Here is a 21,612-nt window from a genome sequence, read left to right on the forward strand (position 1 = left end):
TTACTGTCACTGTGGGAAAACAGGCATAATGAAGTTCTGCCTGCAAGGATTTACAATCTAATTGTGCTGTCTGAGGTGCAGGGAGATAAAGTGACTTGCCTGCGGTCAGATGGAGCTTATATAGAGCGTCTAAGCAGGATTTCTCACTGTCACAGGAGAATGACAGATGAAATGAATGGGAGAAGTGAAGGGAAAGCATTGACTGGTTTGTCTTATTTTTTTTGCAGCGTGTCGGCCTGGGTTCTACAAGGCGTTTGCTGGGAATATCAAGTGCTCCAAATGCCCTCCGCATAGTTTCACGTACGTCGAGGCCACAACTGTCTGCCAGTGTGAAAAGGGTTACTACAGAGCAGAGAAAGACCCTCCGGCCATGGCCTGTACAAGTAAGTCATTATACAACGTGGGACTTAGTCAAAGACTTCCTAATCTCATAGAGTACCATATATTTGCCTACTTTTGAAAAGGAATTTCAGAGAATTTGTGAAAGCAAAACCTGCGTGCATGGTTTCGAAGAGGGTATGTAATGCTACCTACTTAGAGGCGTGTCATAAAATTAACTTACTTCCTTCTGTAGATGAGCTTTTTTACTTTACAAATATGACAGATAACAGGGTAAGGTGCAAATGCATTCCTCCAAACTTTAAAGTTGAAATAAGGACGATTGCAAGTGGTGAAAATGCATTCCCCAAAAAAGGGGTGTGACCTCATGACAGGGAGTGTGGCTCACGGTGCAGTATTTCTTACTAGGCTATTTTGTCATGCTGGGGCATGCCCAGCACTCCGGGAGCTACTGGGGTGCCCACTGTCCCTATCGCCACAGTGAATAGATACCGCCCACCACAACTGGTAGAACAGTGGGACAATGCCTGAAAAGCGGGACAGTCCCGCCAAAATAGGGACGGTTGGCAGCTATGCAAATATGATAAGTCTGTGGGCCTGACTCAGAGCCGGGCAATCTGACCAGAGCGCTCGCTCTGAATCAGGGCCCTCCTACCTAAAATTGGAGCGACCCACAGCTTATGCGAGCGGCCAAAAAGATAGTCAAGACCATCGCGACTATCGGGCTTGCGACGAGACCCTGCGGTAGGGTCTCGCTGCCGCAAGCCCAGGAGTGCTTTTGGCTCTATCAGAGCCAAAAGCACTCCCACTGACATCACTAGTGATGTCAGTGGGATCGGAGCCAGACGGTAGGCATTCCCATGGAAACGCCTCCGTCTGGGCAGCAACGCCCCCGGCACGCCCACCAAAGGGGGCGTGCTGTCACTCACCATCGACAGCACGCCCCCTTTGGTGCGAGACCCATAGCGACGACTGGCCGTCGCTATGCGGGTCTTGCGCATGCACACGACGGAGCTCCCTCCGTCGTGCGCATGCGCACTAAGGCACCATTGACCCGCTTGCGAGCGCTCGCGAGCGGGTCTGAATCAGGCCCTGTGCTTTGAGTCAAGTGTTTAAAAATAAAAAATCTACAATGGTCACAGACAGAGCCTGTAAAGATGACCAGTATGTTTGTTCTTTAGTCCAATAATTAAATCCACTAATGTGGGATGTTTTACCATGCATGACTTTGTTCAAAGTGCATTAAAAATATGCTGTACTCTACTATTTTTTAGCAGCTTTAATTAACCTCTCTAACATCTCCAGTAAATCTCACCTCCTTGGGCAGAAATTACCTGTAATTCATCCCACAATCTTAGACACTCATGTAGTCAATGTGCTGGAGAGTGGTGGCCATTTTGTTGTAGCACACTTCCTTCTTATTCTTCTCCCCAGTTTTTCATCCATGGTGGGCAGATAGTGATCTCATCATCACACCCAGACCAGCCTTAAGCTGGTGACAGGGTACATATTATACAATGTATCATTCAATATATCACTCCGACGTGAATCAGAAAGATATATAGCACACATTGTATAGTGTGTATGTCTGATCTGCTGTTCTGCTCGGCAGATTGGACCATGCAATAAATGACATGCTGCATGTAACAAAACATTGCGCCTTTGTACACCAGATTGTGCAGTGCGCAATGTATTGTTACATCGCATCATGCATGTCGCTAGGTTGCACCATTGTATGGCGTGTACTCAGCTTATGGGAGATTGCCAGACTCTTCATGGAGTCATGGAGATCAGCGCTATGCCATGGAGTCTCCCTGACATTACAGTTGGCTGGTATGGGGTATACGGTATTAAGTTTGCACAATAGACATATACAGTATATGAAGAGAAGACATATAAATAAAGTAAACATATGTTGGATTTACTGTAAATCCATATCTGTGATCTAAGGGCCTGATTCAGCATGGATCACTATTGTGATTGCAGCTGCGATTACACATGGGGGTCTGCTATGAAAATATGCTAATGAATGCAATCACACAGCCAGCATAGAGATGCCCACTACCGCTATCTCCCATTCGTAATTCCTTGCAGTCCTGCGTATACATCGGAAACATCGAGTAACATCACAATTACAGAAGGTCTCACCTGCCGCAGAAACTGCAAGTCTTGTTGAACTCAGTGATTTTCAGGAGCGGCTGTTCCGGGGGTCTGGTGTAAGAAGTTAGTTACCTTCTTGGAAGCTATAGGTACTAATGAGAATGGGATCTTCCCGCCTGCTTGCAAGAGCATGCTCACTGTGCTCCTTTCCGTGAGATTGTCACACTACTAGCTATAAGCTCTGTATGATCACACGGTATTAATGTAAAAGTACAGTATCATCAGCCATCACTGACAGCGACAAGTGCCCGAGTATTTTAAGAGGAGAATTAGAGAAGAAAGAGTTTGGTAGTTTAGTTTTTTATCTGATCTTTCTAAGAATATTATGTGTTAATCCTTTTATATTACAATTAGACTTTTACTCGTACAATACTATTAATCTTAGATTTACTGAGGGCACATAGCAAATTATTCCAGCTTGTTACATATACTACAGTATATTTTAAGGTACTCCCCGAATCCACTGTTTTCCTGCATCATGCTGAGGTCATTTTCAGAACAAACAATACTACACAGCAGTTTAGCATCACGTGCTGGTACTTTTAATTGAGCGACGCTGTGTAAAATAGATGGAGGAAGGGGAGTATTGTCCTGCAGGCACCAGCTAATTGTATGAGAGATGGTTTCCCCGGGGAGCCAAGGGAAAAGAATGTCCTGAAATGCGCTATTACAGCCGCATAATGTAATTATATTTCAAACTGTAAAGCCGGGCAGTGGTGACTTCTATTAACAAATCTTAGTGTAAGTATGCATAAAGTATAATGGAACTTTCAATAAATATGGAGTAATACGTTAGGATAGGACTTTCTGTTCTTCTTAACATAAACATTCTATTAAGTGATGAGTGTCATGTGTACATGTCATCTAAATTAACATAAATAGAGACTCAAGGGGAAATGTACAGTATCAAGCCTCGGGGAGCAATAAAGTGGAGAAGTTGCCCAAAGCTTCTACAGTAACTGTCATGTCAATGTCTGTGCTAGATAAATGACAATTGGAAGCTGACAGGTTGCTTTTGGCAACTTCCCCACTTTATCTTTCTCCAAGGCTTGATACATCTCCCCAGGGCCAGATTAACAATGGGGCGGATGGAGCTACAGCTCCAGACCTTCACATGAAAATAGGCCCATCATCATGACAGCATGATGTTGACTGGCCATCTGCTGTCCACAAGGTCAGCCATAAATCATAAGTAGTAAAAAAAATTTCTAGTTCCCTCACAAAATTAAGCTTTTTTTTTCTTTTACATATTTGGGGAGACATTGCGGCTGATAGTGTAGGGTGTGTACACACCCACATGGCGCTGGCCACACCCACACATTAATGGTTACACCTCCTCTGCTCTCATAATAGGCCCTTGATCATTTTTAGCTCCAGGCCCATGTAACCCTCAATCCGGCCCTGCATCTCCCCCTCAGAGACGTTTATTGGCAGGTAAAGTTTAGCTAGTTCTTGTAAACTGTTAACAAAATATATAAGGCAGTTATATAAGGCAGTACAGAAAGGATGGTCAGAATCAGTGCAGCCTATCAATGCACAACAAATCATCAACCATTCATTAACCAAAAAACAAAGTAGGGTATCCTAATTCTACCTTCTAACCTGACTATTTACCTGGTAGGATGATGACGTTGACCCATTTAGGGTGGCCAATGAAGGTGATTGAACCATTGCAACAAAGCTCATGATTTACTGTTCTTTCTCACCCAAAAATAGCCACCATAAAAAAACGATCAATTAAACCACCAAACCAATAAAAAAAGGAGGTAGGGTAAGTGTGTAAGTCACGCCCAGGCTTGAGCGTTAAAGCTACAGCATTAAATAACCTAACACAAGAGCATGCCCCCACAGCACAATTGGAAACTTAAACTATATAAGCAACAAGCCAGCCTGCACAAGCCAGCCTGCAGCCTGTGGTTTAATCCACCTCAGGCTTATAAAATACCTTCAGTTCTTTGGAAGTGTAGTACACACAATAATCATTCCATTTTTTGCACTTCCAATATTTTCAGTCCAACCAAATTCCAGAAAGTTTTTGTTGAAGGCTGCCATTCACAGTTCTTATGTAACAAAACCACTTGTATGTTGCCTATTGCATTGCCTATCTGATGCAAACCATAAACATGAAGCTAAGAAATAACAGCATGTTATACTGAAGCTTCACAGTCAAATATAAAACCCGTTACCTAATTAACTACTGTATGGATATTATATGATTGATGAGGGTCTCTAAGATCTAAAGCTACAAAGAATGCCGTGCTACAGAAAGCTCAGAGAGCCTTGTAGAAGAATGTCAGCACTTGGCTTATCGGCGCCTGACTTATCTTACTTGTAGCTTCATCTGTGCATAATGTATAAATGATAACAAAGCAATCAGGCCATATTCATAAACAGCCCAGTGACACATTATATTGTTAAATCTAAGGATTAGAATTAATTGTCCCTCTTTGTTCCAAGTTCTAAATCTTACTAAATGATTCACTGTATGTCATTACAGCTTAATATTTGCATGAAATCACAGTTTAGCCAGCATAATTTAATGGCAATTAAAAAGCTATTTAATCGTCATGCAAATTGGCATAAGGGCCCTTTAGTAAAGAGGGTATATTTTTTTCAGCATTGCGGTTGAGTGTTTTTTTTTTTCATTGGGACCCTATACTGTAATTGATAATATTGTGGTTATTCGAAGAACTAGGATTTTGCATTTATCTGTGCATAGTAATTAAATGAATAAATACAGGGAACTGAATAATTTGTCCTCCAACGCTGTTCCCTAACTATTCATTATTCATATTGAATAAAACTAAAAAAAAAACAGTAAAAGCACAAAAGATGAGTTCATGTGGAAGCCATTGATAGCTATTTCAGACATATGACATGGGTAGGAAACACATCCATTCCCTGTTATTTTGACAACTGTGAATTGAAAAATCCATCAGTGAAGAATGTGTTATCCCTATCAAAATTGACATTGTTACTAGAATTTCAAAAGTAGCGCAACCAGCTAAGAATCAAATCACGTGAATAAAAGCAGAAAACATTAAAATAATTTAAAATAATGAACATAAATAACTAATTTTTCAAATTAAGGAGGAGATATGTAAAGAGTGCGGAGGTGGAGAAGTTAGCCATAGCAACCAATCATCTTCTATCTATCATTCATAGAATGTACTTGATAAATGCAATCTTAACGGTGATTGGTTGAAAGTTAGCGAGCTGGCCATGCGGACATATCATATCATATATATAATATTTCTGGTTGCTGATCACTGAGCTAAATAAATGACAAAATATGTACATTTTATTGTTTTAAATACTCTTTATAAAGTATGGCAAAAGCAAAGTATAAATGGATTAACTCTTTAAAATGTATTGGTTCAAATTAGGAGCCTGACAGAACAGTGAAGTTGGTAGCCAGGTTTCCTCACCGTTGCCAGGGACCAGATAAATGACTTAAATCCTTGGAGATAATCATCTTCTTGGTACTTACACTGTCAGCCTTTCCTGCTGAAGTATGGCAGCTGTACAACAGGACACTGGCCCAACGCGTTTCTGCAAACACTTTATAGCACTATACTGAACACTGTGATTTTACTGGGAAGGATATGTTCTGAAATCAACCAATCATTGCACTTTGTTCACATTGGGAGTTTATTTACTATTGGGTGTTTTGTCAGCATCTTAGATAACAATGCAGTATAGAGGCTCTTATTGGTAATAAGGAAATTACTATAGGTTCTTAAAATGTGTCAAATGGCTTTTTTAAATGTTTTATTAATAATGGAAAAAATTATAGTTAACAAAACTTTTTCAGCAATTAAAGTCTTTACAGTATTTTGAGGTAATGAAAAATGTCTATAAAGTGATAGTTCAGTGTTTTTATTTACAAAACAGTGTTCCCATCATTACAACTCCTCAACATACCTGTCCCACATCATTTATCTAATTATTGAGCTTTTTAGAGATATTCACCTTAAACATGACATGTCTTTATTGGCCAAAGGGGTCGGGTATGAAATACTGGCAGTCGGGATGCCTGCTGTCAAAATGCCGACAGCAGCATCCAGATGCTCGGTATCCCGACAGGGGTCGGGTAAGTATACTAATCCTCCCCCCTTCTCCCCATAACCCACCTTTCTTGCACCCTAACCCTCCCCACCCAGTCGCACACATATACAGTATTCAATATATACACATATCAAATTAATCAGTGAAGTCTCCTGCGTCCTAGTTAGATCGCATTGCAACTGACGCATTTTCGGCAAGGACACCCAATGCTAGCAGAGTCGCACAGGACCTGGCTTCCCGAGAGGGGCTGTTTTATGTGACTGCAGCAGTGATGTGTGAGGACACATTTGTACAGTCACACACATAGTCCCATGATTATACACATACATACTGACAGTGCCCCCTCTCTGAGACCCTTTTACCTTATAGGCTGACTGCAGGATAGGCCTCGTCCCTTTGGGTCTGCAGCAGTTTTTACCCTCCTCTATCATGCTGCTGACACTGAATGTAGAGTGCCATGTAGTCACGCCCCCTTCTTAGGCTCCACCTTTCTCTTCTCCAGCTCACAGTGCAGTCCTGTTCTGCACTACAGCTGTAATTAAAGGATGGGGGGATCCAGAGCCAGCCCTAGCCAATTTGGTGCCCTAGGCAAGATTTTGTCTGGTGCCCCCTAGCAGGTAATCCCATACTGTATATATGATATAGTGATAGAAGCACTGGAAAAGTTTGGAATGGCTTCTATGTGCTTCCCAGATTCCTGTCCTATGTGTTTTGAAACCCCCAGGAGAAGTCTGTTTGACAAAACTGGCTAGAAATGTCGGCTTTGGTAAAAAGCCGGTATGGGTCCTGGGGGTGTTGATGTGAGGAGAGGGAGGGCTCCATCCACAGGCCACTCCAGGTGTTGGGCCTTTCAGCTTGGTAGCAGGCTCATTAGGGCTTGCACCTGGAAGTGGCTGATATAAGCTGGGTTTAGGCTGAGTGTCTCACACCTGGGAGAGCAGGCCCGCAGGCTAGCTTGCTCTGAGACACTGTTTGATATAAACCTGTAAGTACTGTGGACGTGAACTTGTTTTAGTGTTCTGATAGTGAGGGAATCTGCTGTATAGTTAGAGTCCAGACAGGCTAGGATTTTGTTTATGTTTTATTTTGTTTATGTGTCTGGTACAATAAAGACTGGCTCCGTCCAGCTTGCACGAGAACCCCAGAACTGTGTCTTGGAGGGAGTCCATCTACCCCAGGAGAGGGACCCCTATCCCTACTGTGTCACAATTGGGGGAGAATGCGAGCAGTCACACACTGAAATTGCAGCAAGGAAAAATTTTCCTTTAAAATTTAAAGGGACAGACACGAGATTGTGGAATCCATGAAGGTGGCATCAGCAAATGCTCAGAGGCCAGGTTCTGCTTTCAGCCTACCCCTAAAGACAACATGGAGGGCGTTGTAAAAGCCTTGCTTCAGGTTATGTCCGCTCAGCAAGATGCCCCCAGGGCTCAGCAGGAAGCTACCAGAGCTCAGCAAGAATCCACCCAGGTGCAACTATTAGCCTTGGAGGTAGCCCAGAGGCAACAACAAGTCACCATCGAGGAAACCCGCCAGGCCATAGCGGAAAACAGCCAGGCCATAAAAGAGGTGGTACAACACCTAGTAGCCTGGTCTGGAGATGCTTCCACTCCAACCCTCACTTCCTCCATACGCGCCAGTCATTTTTTACAGAAGATGACTCCAAGTGATGATGTGGAGGCATATCTCACAGCCTTTGAGAGAACTGCAGAAAGGGAGAGTTGGGCCAAGGAACAGTGGGCAAGTCTTGTGGCACCCTTCCTGTCTGGAGAACCACAAAAGGCCTACTATGATTTGTGCCTGGCTGATGCAAAGGACTATGTAAAGCTAAAATGGGATATCCTAACTTGCTTGGGAGTCGCCACATTTGTTCGTGCCCAATAAGTGCCCAATAAGTCCACCGCTGGGAGTTCCAAATGGGAAAGCCTCCAAGCTCACAGATGCATGACCACGTCCATCTAACCACAAAATGGCTACAACCCAAGATGCTGACAGGACCACAAATCATGGAATGAGTCGTGATGGACCAGTATCTGCGATCGCTACCTGCAACTCTGCGCAAGTGGGTGAGCCATGCAGACCCTAAGTCCGCAGACCAGTTAGTTGAACTGGTGGAGAGGTATGTTGCGGCTGAGGAGCTGTTGAGGCTGCCCCACTGAGCCCCGATGGCGCATCGGCGAACTCCTGTTGACACTGGTAAGACTGTTCCAGGGGAGAAGGGTGCTGGGCAATGGAATGTACTGAGGGTGTGGAACCTGGAGACAGGACAGCCAGGCAAGGAAGGTTCCTACCCCGTAAAAGACTAGATAATAAAATGATTCAGTGTTTCCAATGTGGTGGTTTCGGCCATATTGCGGCTAATTGTTCACTTACCTCTGAACCTATGCAATGTGATACTGCTCATGTCAACCGCAGGGGGTCTTTCTTTGCACAGCCACCCTGTACTGCTGACCGGCAGGCTGAGACAGATAAGCACATGTGTGTACTCACTGTAGAAGGCAACCGAGTAGAGGCTCTGTTAAATTCTGGTAGCCTGGTTACACTTATAAAAGCTGAACTGGTGAACCCCTTGGGACGTAAGGGGAAAACTGTTGGTGTGACCTGCATACATGGGGACACTCGCTATTATGTTACTGTGGAAGTGAACATAGAAACGCCATGTGGTTCTGCAATAGTCTCTGTGGGTTTGGTACATGGCTTAATGCATGATATAATATTGGGGAGAGACGTTGCTCAATTCTGGAAGTTGTAGGAAAGCCGATTTTTTACAGAGGTAAACCACCCTGATCCATTTGAGAAGGTTACTGATGTAGTTGCAGAGGAAGTTTCTTTAGGGTCGGAGATGCTCCCTTTTTCTAGTATGATTGGTGAACTAGAGAATGCGGAGCGTGATGGTGGCTTGCCAAGTGATGTGCCTCCCACTGAGGTGGGAAGTGTTATTGAGTCAGTTGATCATCTGCCTGATTTAGAGGTCAGAAGAGAGGTCTTTGCCGTGGAGCAGTTAAATTACCCTACTCTGGTAATAGCCAGGGAGAATGTCAAAGTTTTCGATGGCAAACCCATAGACCCTGATAGTCCTTTGTCATATCCTCACATGGCAGTTTGTCGGGATTTTTGTATCAGGTGACTAAGAAAGGGGAAGATATTGTGGAACAATTAATAGTTCCCAAAGCATACAGAAGAACATTGTTATATCTGGCTCATGGTCATATAACGGCAGGCCACCTGGGGGTAGAGAAAACCACTGAGCGAATTTTGCAGATGTTTTTCTGGCCCGGGATCCATAAAGAGGTATTTGACTTTTGTGCATCCTGCTCTGAATGTCAGTATCATGCTCCCAGACCACATTTTAAAAGTCCACTAGTCCCATTACCTATTATAGAGGTGCCATTTGAAAGAATAGCTATGGATTTGGTTGGACCCTTAATGAAGTCTGCCCGGCCCATCAATATATTCTGGTGAAAATTGGTTACGCTACCAGGTACCTGGAAGTGATACCATTGCGCAATACTTCAACCAAGTCCATTGCAAGAGAGTTAGTCCATGTCTTTAGCAGGTTGGGAATATCTAAGGAAATACTGTCCGACCAGGGTACCCCATTTATGTCAATAGTCATGAAAGAGTTATGCCGCCTGTTCAAAATTGAACAGTTAAGAACTTCGGTCTATCACCCCCAAACCGATGGGTTGGTGGAGAGGTTTAACAAGACGTTAAAACATATGCTAAGAAAAGTAGTCGACAAGGATGGTAGAGATTGGGATTACTTGTTGCCTTATTATTTGTTTGCCATAAGAGAGGTTCCCCAATCCTCCACCGGGTTTTCACCTTTCGATTTGTTATATGGGAGACACCCAAGGGGGTTACTAGAGCCCTCTGACGAAGTCCAAGCGATGAAATGTGTAGGGTGGGGACCTAGCGTTACCATTGCATGTTATGAGATTGCCGAGGAGAGTAACTGCTTGTTCCCGGAGACGTTTCTTTTTAAAGCTGTGTCTACTGTACCTGCGGTGGTCTGTCTGTACGTGTTTCATGACATATGGTTCATGTACTACATGTTTTCAATAAATGCTTAAGATAATGCATCATTGGGCGCTCCCTTTGTTTATCTTTTAGAAATTCATTTACCTGTATTGTGGATACAGGGACCTTTGCAAGGAGGGAAAGACGCCAGCCCAATATATGAGGCAATGCATACAGACCCACGGAGATAAAATATTTTATTGGGACTGAACTTTATTCAAGACTTGCGCTCCGATTGGTGTTTTTTATTATTTTTATATATATATATATATACATCATATATATATACAGTATATACTGTATATACAGTATATGACATATATATATATATACAATATATTTATATATATATTTTATTTATTTGTGTTAAAGACTGGCCACGCCACAAGGAAATATATATGTATGCCCATCCCCAGGCCACCAATGGCTCTCCAATCCAGCAGCACAGTTAGTTAGCACCCGAAGCAGCACCTCTCAGACTCAGTCAGATGATGATCCATCCAGCAGGCAGCACAGCACCCCTTTTTCCAGTGCCCATCAGCACCCCAGACAGCATCACTAAGTCTGACTCTGAGAGGCACTGAGTCTGACTCTAAATGGTGCTAGCTGGCAGCAGCACCACTCTGTGCCCAGTGCCTGCTCCTCTCCCAGCCTCAGCTAAGACAGACTCACTCTTGTCTGGTGGTGGTTTAATCATCTGCCTCTTCTTCAGCCAGGCCCGAAAGTGGGAGTCAGGACCGTCCCTGCTGCAGTACTAGTGACTTCTCCTGATGCCAGGATGTGTGGTGGGTGGTGGTGGCTAATGGAAGCGGAGGCAGAGCCATTAGTTGTCACTCCTCTGCTCCGCAAATGCCCTTTGGGAGGAATGACCGCGGCTGGGCATGTGCATCATGCCCTCCCGCAGCCATCTCACTTGTCTTGAAGCCAGAATGAGCTTCTGTGCATGAGCATGTGCAGTAGGAATCTGTATGGGTCCGGCGGTTCAAATCCCGACAGCGGCAGCCCGACAAGGATGAAAATACCTGATCGTCCCCAGGTAAGTATTCACTAACCTATTCTACCCCCTAACCCTCCCTTAGGGGTGCCTATCCCTAACCTCCCCCCTAAGTGCCTAACCCTAATCCCCCCTCTAAGTGCCTAAACCTAACCCCCCTTCCCCGCCGCCTAAACCTAAGTCCCCCGGGCCTAACCCTAACCTCCCCCCGGGGGTGCCTAACCCTAACCCCCACTTCCCCTAGCCTAAACCTAACCTCCAGGGGGGGTGCCTAACCCTAAGTCCCCCCCAGGGAACCCTAAACCTAACCCCCCCCCTCCGCAGTTATCCGCGCTCGGCGCCCGGCGTCCCTTCCATCGGGATGCCGGGCGCCGGTCTCCCGGCGTCAGTAAAATGACAGGCATCTAGATTTAGACGCCTGTCATTTAACCCTCGCCGGGATTCAGAAATTGGGAAGCCGGCTGTCGGGATTCGGTCCGTCGGCTTCCCGACTGCATACGTGCAGCATGCCCTCCCGCAGCCATCTTACTTGTCTTGTAACCAGAATGAGCTTCTGTGCAGAAGCTCATTCTGACCCGACCACTGCGCTGCCTGATAAGAGCTGAGCTCTGATTGCGCTAGCAGTGGGGATCCGGTAATCGCTGCACCCAGCTAGCGGTGCAATCATTATGTCATATTTGGAACCTGCAGAGCCATGGGATGCCTGTAAGGCAGTGGCGTCAAACTCGGGCCCTCCAGCTGCAGTGGAACTACACATCCCAGCATGCAGTGCCACCGTTTTGCTATTAGGGCATGCTAAAACTGTGGCATGGCATGCTGGGATATGTAGTCCCACAAAAGTTGAAGGGCCTGAGTTTGACACCACTGCTCTAAGGCATTCCAGATGCCATAGGCATTTGCTTAGAATGCCTATGCCTAGGGACGACTCTGGGCTGATCCCTGAGAGAGCGGGCCTGGGGCATGTGGTCCCCCCCCCCAATCTAGCTGTAGCCCTAACCATTGACGGCCTAGGCAGCCACCTAAGTTCCCCTAATGATAGAGCTGGCCCTGACTGTATCAGTTATTCTTGGGAATTGTGTGCAAATGAAAATCCCAGTCTTTCATGCTGAGTAAATGATTCAATGTAAAATTTTAAATAATTGGTACTGCAGTGGCGTCACTAGGCAGATGCGGGGGGTGCGGCCCGCATCGGGTGTCACCCTTCAAAGGGGTGACACCAAGAAGAGCAGCACTCACACCCTCGGGCCGCACCCTTCTCAGACACATCCCCACCGCACACCTCTTCCCCCTTACCACCGCACTTGGTCCCCGCTGACTCCATGAGCTGGATGCCGCAGATGCTTCACGTCGCCGCCAGGGCTCAGCTAATTCTGTCAGTGCGGCCGGCATCCAGAGACACACACAGGCACAGAGAATGTCTGTGCTTGTGTGTGGTGCTGGACGCCGGCCGCGATGATGTCATCGCGCGCTGCACGCTGGCTCCACTTGTGCTTCTGGGAGCCTGAGGGAGAAGAAGAAGGAGCCGGAGGGACTACGACTGTGAGCGCTGCCAGAGAGAGGACCATTTATTTAGCAAGTGTGCACCCCACCACCCAGACACCCCGAGTGCAGGCCAGGTCAAGAAGAGAGGGTAAGTAATGCACAGTGCACAGGGAAGGGGGCACAGCATAAGGGGCATTACTGGCCACTGAATAAGGGGCATTACTGGGGCCACTGAATAAGGGTTATTACTGGGGCCACTGAATAAGGGGCATTTTGGGGGCCACTGCATAAGGGGCATTACTGGGAGCACTGCATAAGGGGTGCTACTGGGGGTACTGTAAGGGGCACTACTGGGTTCTAAGGGGTTCTAATTCAGGAGCATTGCATATTGGGCACAACTACAGGGGGTATTGCATAAAAGGGCACTACTACAAGGGGAACTGCATAATGGGCACTACTACTGGGGGCATTGCATAAGGGGACAACTACAGGGGGCATTGAATAAGGGGCACTACTACAGTCATCATTGTATAAGGGGCACTACTGCGGGCATTGTGCATAAGGGGCACTACTACAGTCATTGTATGAGGGGCACTACTGTGGGCATTGTGTATACGGGGCACTATTACATTGGGCATTGCATAAGGGGCACTACTACAGTCGTAATTGTATAAGGGGCACTACTGTGGGCATTGTGTATATTGTTTGGATCGGCACTCACTCTAAGCAGCGTTCAGCAGCTCCGGTGCCCTCCACATAAATACAGTCCACAAGCAGCAACAAAAGACGGCGGCACTCAGAGGCTTCCACAAATATTTATGTATTCAAATAAGCATGTTAGACACCAACGTTTCAGGACCACAATGTCCCTTTGTCAAGGTAACACTTGGTGGTCCCGAAACGTTGGTGTCCAACATGCTTATTTGAATACATCAATTTATGTGGAGTGCCACCGCCTTTTGTAGCTGCATATATATATATATATGTTACAAAACAAAAACAAAAGGTGGAGAAAGAGCACCTCCTAGAGCAATATTATTACGTATCGGTAACCTGCACCCTCTGTGGATGGGGGTGTACCTTATTAAGTGGAATACACCACTTATAGATCAGTATGAACAACCAATGGAGTCCCCAAGTTATAGATTCTGGAAACCACTCGATATCTCACCTTCCATAGATGTTAGATTACTGTGGCCCTTGTATCCAGCCCATCTGTGTCACCCCTGGATGCCACGGTCACAGTAATCTAACATCTATGGAAAGTGAGAGGGGGGGGGGGTGACACCATGAGCCACCACACCGGGTGACACCAACCCTAGTGACGCCTCTGTGGTACTGTATACTGAATGTACATTTTGATCTGTCTATGTAGCTGAAAACCACCCAGTTATTACATTCTTGACGACAACAACCTTAAGTTGTTGGAACCTGGCCTGTTATACGGAGAGATAATCAATGTTTTGTTCACAAGAAACAAGACAGCATAATATAAGCATCTGAAAATATACCTCTCATCTGCAGAAAAGCAAATATTTTGACACCACTGTTGGACAAACTAAGGTGTTAGCTGCCAAGAAACAAATATTACAGTCATGAATTCAATTTGTATGTTTTTTTCTTCTCGAGCTGTATAAACAAGTACATGGTGTTTTATGCTATAAATTTTTTGTTTTTGCACTTGCTTGCTTTTATTTGCATTTGTTTTCACTGTGTGACCAGACTCGTTATTCTTAAGACTTGAATATCACATTAGCTTGAAAAATGTTATTATTTTCAAACTTATTCCCCTAAGTAGAGCAATGAATATTCTCTGGGGAAATGCTTATCTCTCAGTTTTCATTGAACTTATCCTTTTTTTTTTTTTACACATTTTATGCAGGATGGGACTTATTGGCATTTTAATGGTATAATACCCTGTAAAAAGTGAGTTTGTGTTCCTTTAACATAAATCACTCTGGAGAATTGTAAGAAGTTGGAGTTGCTAACTTTTCATTTGTGTTTTGAGTTTGCTATGAATGATTTATAATTTGCTAAGTGTCATGTGATTACCATGACTACCACAGTCACATTACATATTTTTTAGTGGTTTCAAAGAAATTGAAATTAGTGATGAGCAGTTCGGTTTTGACTGTGTTCTTTTCAGCAAATTAGTGCAAATTTGACTTTCCAAAACACGCGAGAGCCAGATAGCCAATAAGATGCCATTTTTTATATACAAACATAACCGATTAAAACCGAACCATTCATCTCTAATTTAAATATTCATGTCATGAACTCTGTTCCCTCCTTTCTCTACTGTCATAGGAGCACTGAGGAGCTTTTCGACTAACTGGCTCAGGCTTAGAGATCCGCTTAGTTATAGAAGAACCTCTTGGAAAAAATACAACTATATCATATTTGCCGACTTCTGTACTGCCCCCTTCAGCAGAGTCCTCTAGGGGACAGCTCTCTCTGATGGGGAGGGGATGTGGTGCTGCATTTGTGTCATCAAGGCCAGCCCCCCAACAAATTAAATACGTTATTTGCAGCATTTTGCAGTGGGGGCAGACCTACATGTTATCATGACCCCACCCACTGCTAGGATGATTTGATTAATTGTAAATCGTGCCATCCAACCTCCGGGCCACCCACTTCAATCAGGAAACGGGTGGCAGCGCGAGGCCAGGGAACTGTGTTGGGATCCCTGGAGAGGCAACCTATATTCGGTACTCTCCCGTCCCTACCACGAGAGTTGGCAAGTTTGAGCATTTGGTACTCTCCCGTCCCTTCCAGGGGAGTTGGCAAGTTTGAGCATATGGTTAACAGCTATTTTAATAAAAATAAAATGAAAGGTATATGTGGATTTGCACCTGTTAACACTTTATAGTTACCCAATCAACACTTTTCGCCTACACCTTTGTCATTGCTCCAATTACTGAATAATAATTTGATTTGACTTAATGCAATTATTTTATACCATGCACTTAAAATAAGTTTGATAAAAAATTATAGGAAAAAGGCATTAGTCAAACAATATGCCCAGAATATTATTGTGTCAACATAATGGAAGCATTAGCCGACACTGCAAAACATGATCGTATGAAAGCTTCTTAGCTTTATAGGATAAATGTAGATATCCTTGATTATCACTTAGCAGCCTAGACTACAACCTTTAGCATGACTACACTATTTTTATCAGCTGGAATTGTTCAGTGCACAAATGGAAATGAAAGGGGGTCATTAAGCACGTGGGCGCAGGGCAGTAACAAGGCGGCACCCGGATGCTATGGGCAGCTCTGTAGAAGCACTAGTGGTGGCAGGGTGCCGTTCCAGGCACCCTGCAAGCCACATGCAGGTGATGTGGGGCAGCATTATAAGCCAAAGGCTAAACTAAGCGACAGTGCAGCAGCACAAACACATACCAGTTTAAAAGAATATAGCACATCTATGAAACATGTGGTACTGGAGTGGCAGACAGGATGGCAATTCAAAAAACCAAAGGACCCTATAGAATGTTTTCATCAATCAAGAACTAATAGCGTAAAAGGTAAAAGCCTAGTAGTAAATATATTACCAGCACACTTCTCCAAATACCAACTCACAGGTCTCAGGCCAATACAGGCGATTCAACAGCCTAGTAGAAAAGATAATAAAAACAAACTTCTCCAACCAGCAAATCACAGGCTTGAGGCCAGTACAAATAAATGGGGATGGAGTAACAGTCTAGTAGTCTTTACACCAATACAGCAAGGTGGGCAAAGTTCATAATGAAAAGTGGTGCACGATGAATTTGTCCCCACCCACACTTATGTTGTATACTAAAAAGGACAGGCACAGTTTAACAAACCAAGCATTTCAGTGACAGGGACTCTCACTTTTGTGGCTGAAGTGCTTGCTTTGTTTGGACCCTAACAAAAGAAAATATTTTGGTGGTTTGGTTAAACCAAGCTACCAATGGGCTAAAGGCTAACAGTGTTAATCATTCTCAAATATCAAGATGTAATCATCCTCATCATCACCCTCATCTTTGTTGTTAATATCTTCACCACACAATATTAGCTCATCCCAACTGGAATCCAGTTACAGTCTCTGTTGTAAATTGGCAGCAAAGGTCTTCCTCATGGAATTTGTAGTTCATTTTGATGAACATCAGTTTTTCCAAATGTTTTATAAGTAGCGTCCTAAGCCAATCGCTTACAAGGTTCCTGGCTGTGCTAAAATCTCTTTCCGAGTATACATTGAAGGGTGGGCAGTGTAAGTTTAAAAAAAGCTAGTAACTACGAGGGGTTCTAATTTCCTTTTTTTCCTCCTAGTATTCAAAAAGACTCTGTGAGATGCTAATTTGTTCATTATCATAAAAGTAATCCTCCACCAATTTAATGATGTTTATTGTATCGGAGTCCATGCTAGAGGTGTCAATATATGGGGACAATTTGTTTAAGCCTGATCAGATGTCATAATGGTGTTTCACTCTAACTCATCCTCATTACCATTATCTTGGGAAAGGTCAGTTCCTGGCAGTAGCATTTGCAGGAGAAACTGAAGCACAAGATGTTGTGGCATGTGCCACTTGAGCTGACAACTTGCTTGCAAGGAGCTCTTTCATCTCTTAAGATCTGTCACTTGGAACAAAAATGCATTGCTTAAACCTAGGATTAGACATGGTTGGAAAATTGTAGTTTTCCAATTCCAAGATGTAGCAAACCCTTTGGTCTATGGTCTGTCCAACTTACGTAGCAGAATCACTTAATCTCCTCCAGCTTCTCTAGCTGCTTTCCAGTAGTTTGATTAAGGGTATGCCCTGACTGGTAGTGTCTAAACTCACTTCACAGGTTACAATTTCAAATTGTTTCAGTAATTTGCATAAAACGGAGTGTTCTCCACTGTGCTGGAGTAAGGTGATAACTTGTTCCCCCTCTCCGTATCTCATGGCTTGATATGTACATCATGATGACTTGTTGCTGTTCCTACAGTTGCTGTAGCATATAAAGGGTGGAATTCCACCTGGCTACTACCTCTTGCTTCAGTTGGTGGCATGGCAATTTAACCTTTCTTGCAGCACTTTAAACGTTCTTTATGTGGTTGCTGAATGCCAAAAATGCCCAGATATTTTACAGGCCACAGCCAGCATCTCCTGCATGGACCTGTCATTTTTTTATAAATTCTGAACCCCCAAGTTTATAGTGTTTGCAAAACATGGTATGTGTTGGAACTGACCAAGTTGTAATGCTCGCACAATATTACTTGTATTATCGGAAATGACAAATCCTAAGGAGAGTCTTAGCAGAGTAAGCCATTTTGTTATCACATCCCTGAGTTTTTCCAACAGATTGACACCAGTATGCTTCTTAGTGAACAGAGAGTAGCCTGTCTGTGAATGAGCTGACGTTGTGTGTTAGATACTGCTGTTGAAAGCGATACACCCACCTAGTGGGCTGTCGCCATCATGTAATCTTTAGTTTGACCAGAACTGCTTGTCCACATATCTGTAGTTAAGTGGTTAGTTGGTACAATGGCATTTTCAAGCCAAAGATTAATTTTTTATTTAAGGTGTACAGGTGAGGAATTGCTGTTCTGGTAATAAAGAATCAAGATAGAATTTGATAAACGTGGTCACATGACCTCAACTAATCAGCTAAAACCAGATGCATTTATGGCGGATATTGAGCACAGATCTAATGCTAACATAGCCATCATGACTTCAGTGATCCGCTGTGTAACAGGTTGGCAGCTGTCATGCTTAGTTCCTCTTGAAAATTATTGTTTTAGTCAATTACTAGTATTCTTGGGCCCCTTTTGTGATGAAGATTCAGACCAAGCAGAAGGATCAGCCCTAGCACGCAAGGTTTCTTCTTGAGAATGGTGGATTGCATTAGGGGAGTTAGTCTGCCTGAGAAAAATGGATGCAGTACTATTTCTGATCGCTAATGAGGAGGTTGATGATAAAGCTGTTGACGGTGGAGATTGCATGTGCTGGTATTTTCCTTGCTGCTGGTAGCTGACGCTGGACTGCTTGTTATTATGTTTGATTTTCCAGAGTTTGATAAACAACTTGAATGAACTTGCTGCAATTGACGTAACATGGAGGAGATGCTTAGATGGTTAATGTCCATACCTCTACTTACGTTCACACTAAAAATGGTGCAGATGCCTTGACAAATGTTGTCAGGATTTGGGTAAACAAATTCCACACATAAGAGGCATCTTTTTGGTCTTTTGCCCAGGCATGACAATCCACTTCTTTTCACTGGCATGAAGTGCTGCCATTGGTAGCTGATGTATTTCAACATAAACAACATCATCCTCTTGAATTTTATCAACTTGTTCTTGTCCAATACATTCATCATCAACATCCTCATTAATGTCAGATACATAATTATCCTCCTCATCCTGTTGCATTTCCAATGTAGCATCCTCAGGGGCCTAGTCATCAAAACATAATTATCACTTGCAGTTTTATTAAAAGACGGAAAAAAGTTTTAAACCTTGAAAAACTATTTTTTTGTAACTGTTATTATTTTGGGTCGCAACACCCAGTGAGTACAGTAATATTATCTGCCTCTCAAAAACACACAGTTTTCCCTTTATAAATTTAAAATGAATTATAAAAGACTTGAGAATTTTTTGAAACCACAAAAAAAAAATCTTTATACTGTCTCTGCCCCTAATGCACAATATAAGGTTGGGTATGGTAGACCGGCAGTTGGGATGCCATCTGTCAAAAGACCCGCTGCTACAAGCTAACACGGCCCGCTATATTTACGTTTGGGATGCCGGCTGTTGGGATTCAGGCGTAGGCATCTCAACTGATATCGGGATTCCAGCGCCGGTGTTCTGGCCGCGTGTCGGGATTCCTGCACAAGGGATTTTGACCTCCGGTAACCCGAACGGTGGTAAAATAACTACATCCCCACAATATATACTGCAGTGTAGATGATAGAAATACCCTTGTGAAAAACAATTGTAAGTGCAGCTCACTTCAACAAACAGGAGCAGCCTGTATTGCTGATTGCTTGTTTGTGTCTGACCCTCACAGACACACAAATTAAAGATGCCTTCTTTAAAAATATACTGCAGTGCAGCTTCATTTTATCCACCTACTCCAACCCCCTACAACTACAGTATCTGTAATGGCAACTGTGAAAGCACAACTACAGCCCACATCCCTCTCCATGCACTCTCCTGTGTATAATGGCGCCTGAAATAACGAGGGAGGAACTTATATGCAACCCAAGACACACAAGAGCCAACATTTCCAGGAAAATTAAGTTTTGCCTCGATTTGAGAACAAAACTTGGCGGGAATACCAGAACCTCTAGCAGGATCCACTCGGTAACTCAAAATTCGGTTCTGTTGGATTCTCCCAAATTCGAACAGCTCATCTCTAGTTTCCAGCCACTAAAGAGAAGCTACTAACACAAATCTCTCCCTTACAAGCCCTGCTGTGCCTATGAATCACACGGGACTTATGGTAACACAGTTGATCCACACCATGTCCCAAGTTCAGGACTGTAACATTTTGCCGAAGATATCCATTGATTTAATTTTCTATATTAACCATGATGAGCAATGTGCAACTGTTAGTGCCATGTTCGTACAACAGAAATAAACCAAGAAACTCCTACAGACATGATAGCTGATGCAGAGTAAGTACTATGCCAGTTTGCCTATCGTACCTGCGTGCAGTTGCTCTGTGTATTCTCAGAAAATGAACACATCCTGTACGTGTGCACTATTGCAAATCTGCCAGCTTCTGACACTTATAACCCCATATGATTGGATAGGTGAGGCTAGGGAGAGAATGGGGCCATGCAGCGTAAACTGAGTACAGTAAAGGCATTTATTCAAATGAGGCTATCACAGACCTGCCAAAACACGCATATACTACTGTTAGGAGGCATGTCTTTTGACCTGCTACAGGGTAGGTGCAAATTCACGCTGATGATGATGATGACCTAATGTAATTCAGGCATTTATATTCTGCCAACGCAGAGGCATAGAGTATGCAAGTCCCTCTCTGGGAGGTCAGTGAGGAGGAAAGTCCAGGTGGGCAGGATGGGAATGGGGCCCCGCAAATTATGCCATCGTAGCCCCGCCCCCAAGGACGGTTAGCCCTGATTCCCGTCTTTGCATCACTTGGGGCAAGGCTGTGATTATGTGACTCACAGCAAAATGCATTATCATTCCTTTTGTCCCGCCCACTTCACCTGAGAAGTGGTGTCGGTCGGTAGGTTGCGGGTGAGTTGCTCACTTTTCCGGGTGCTGGGAGACTCTCCCCCAAATTCAGGGGTCAACCATGAAGTTCTGGGAAAGTGAGCAAGTATGATCTAAGTATATCTACGGCTGTGAGTGTGCGCGGGAATGCACTATTATATTTTACGTTTTATTTGTTTGGGTTTTTTGCACTAATGTACTACCATTGTGCCAACAACTCTGCATTAGTCCCACTATGACATACTGTGGTATTCCTGACTTTGTTTTTAAAAAAAAGAAAGTGCATTGTATGTTAGCACAGCAAATTATACAGGGGTCATCATACCTGGTTGTACAGCAGCTTTCTCCTGTAC

The 21,612-nt window shown here is 43.9% G+C and overlaps 1 protein-coding gene across 2 annotated transcripts in view; it reads left to right on the plus strand.

Moving 5' to 3' along the window:
- The window catches only part of EPHA6 (EPH receptor A6), an 888,766-nt gene that overhangs the window by 377,502 nt on the left and 489,652 nt on the right, over nucleotides 1-21,612 (plus strand). For both annotated transcript variants that reach the window (XM_088481055.1, XM_088481056.1), the window contains exon 4: nucleotides 228-383. In XM_088481055.1, coding sequence (XP_088337181.1) covers nucleotides 228-383 — 156 coding nt within the window. The remainder of the gene's footprint in view (nucleotides 1-227; nucleotides 384-21,612) is intronic.

The sequence above is a fragment of the Taudactylus pleione genome, unplaced genomic scaffold, assembly GCF_031769625.1.
Source record: "Taudactylus pleione unplaced genomic scaffold, aTauple2 ptg000262l, whole genome shotgun sequence".
Classification (NCBI taxonomy): domain Eukaryota; kingdom Metazoa; phylum Chordata; class Amphibia; order Anura; family Myobatrachidae; genus Taudactylus; species Taudactylus pleione.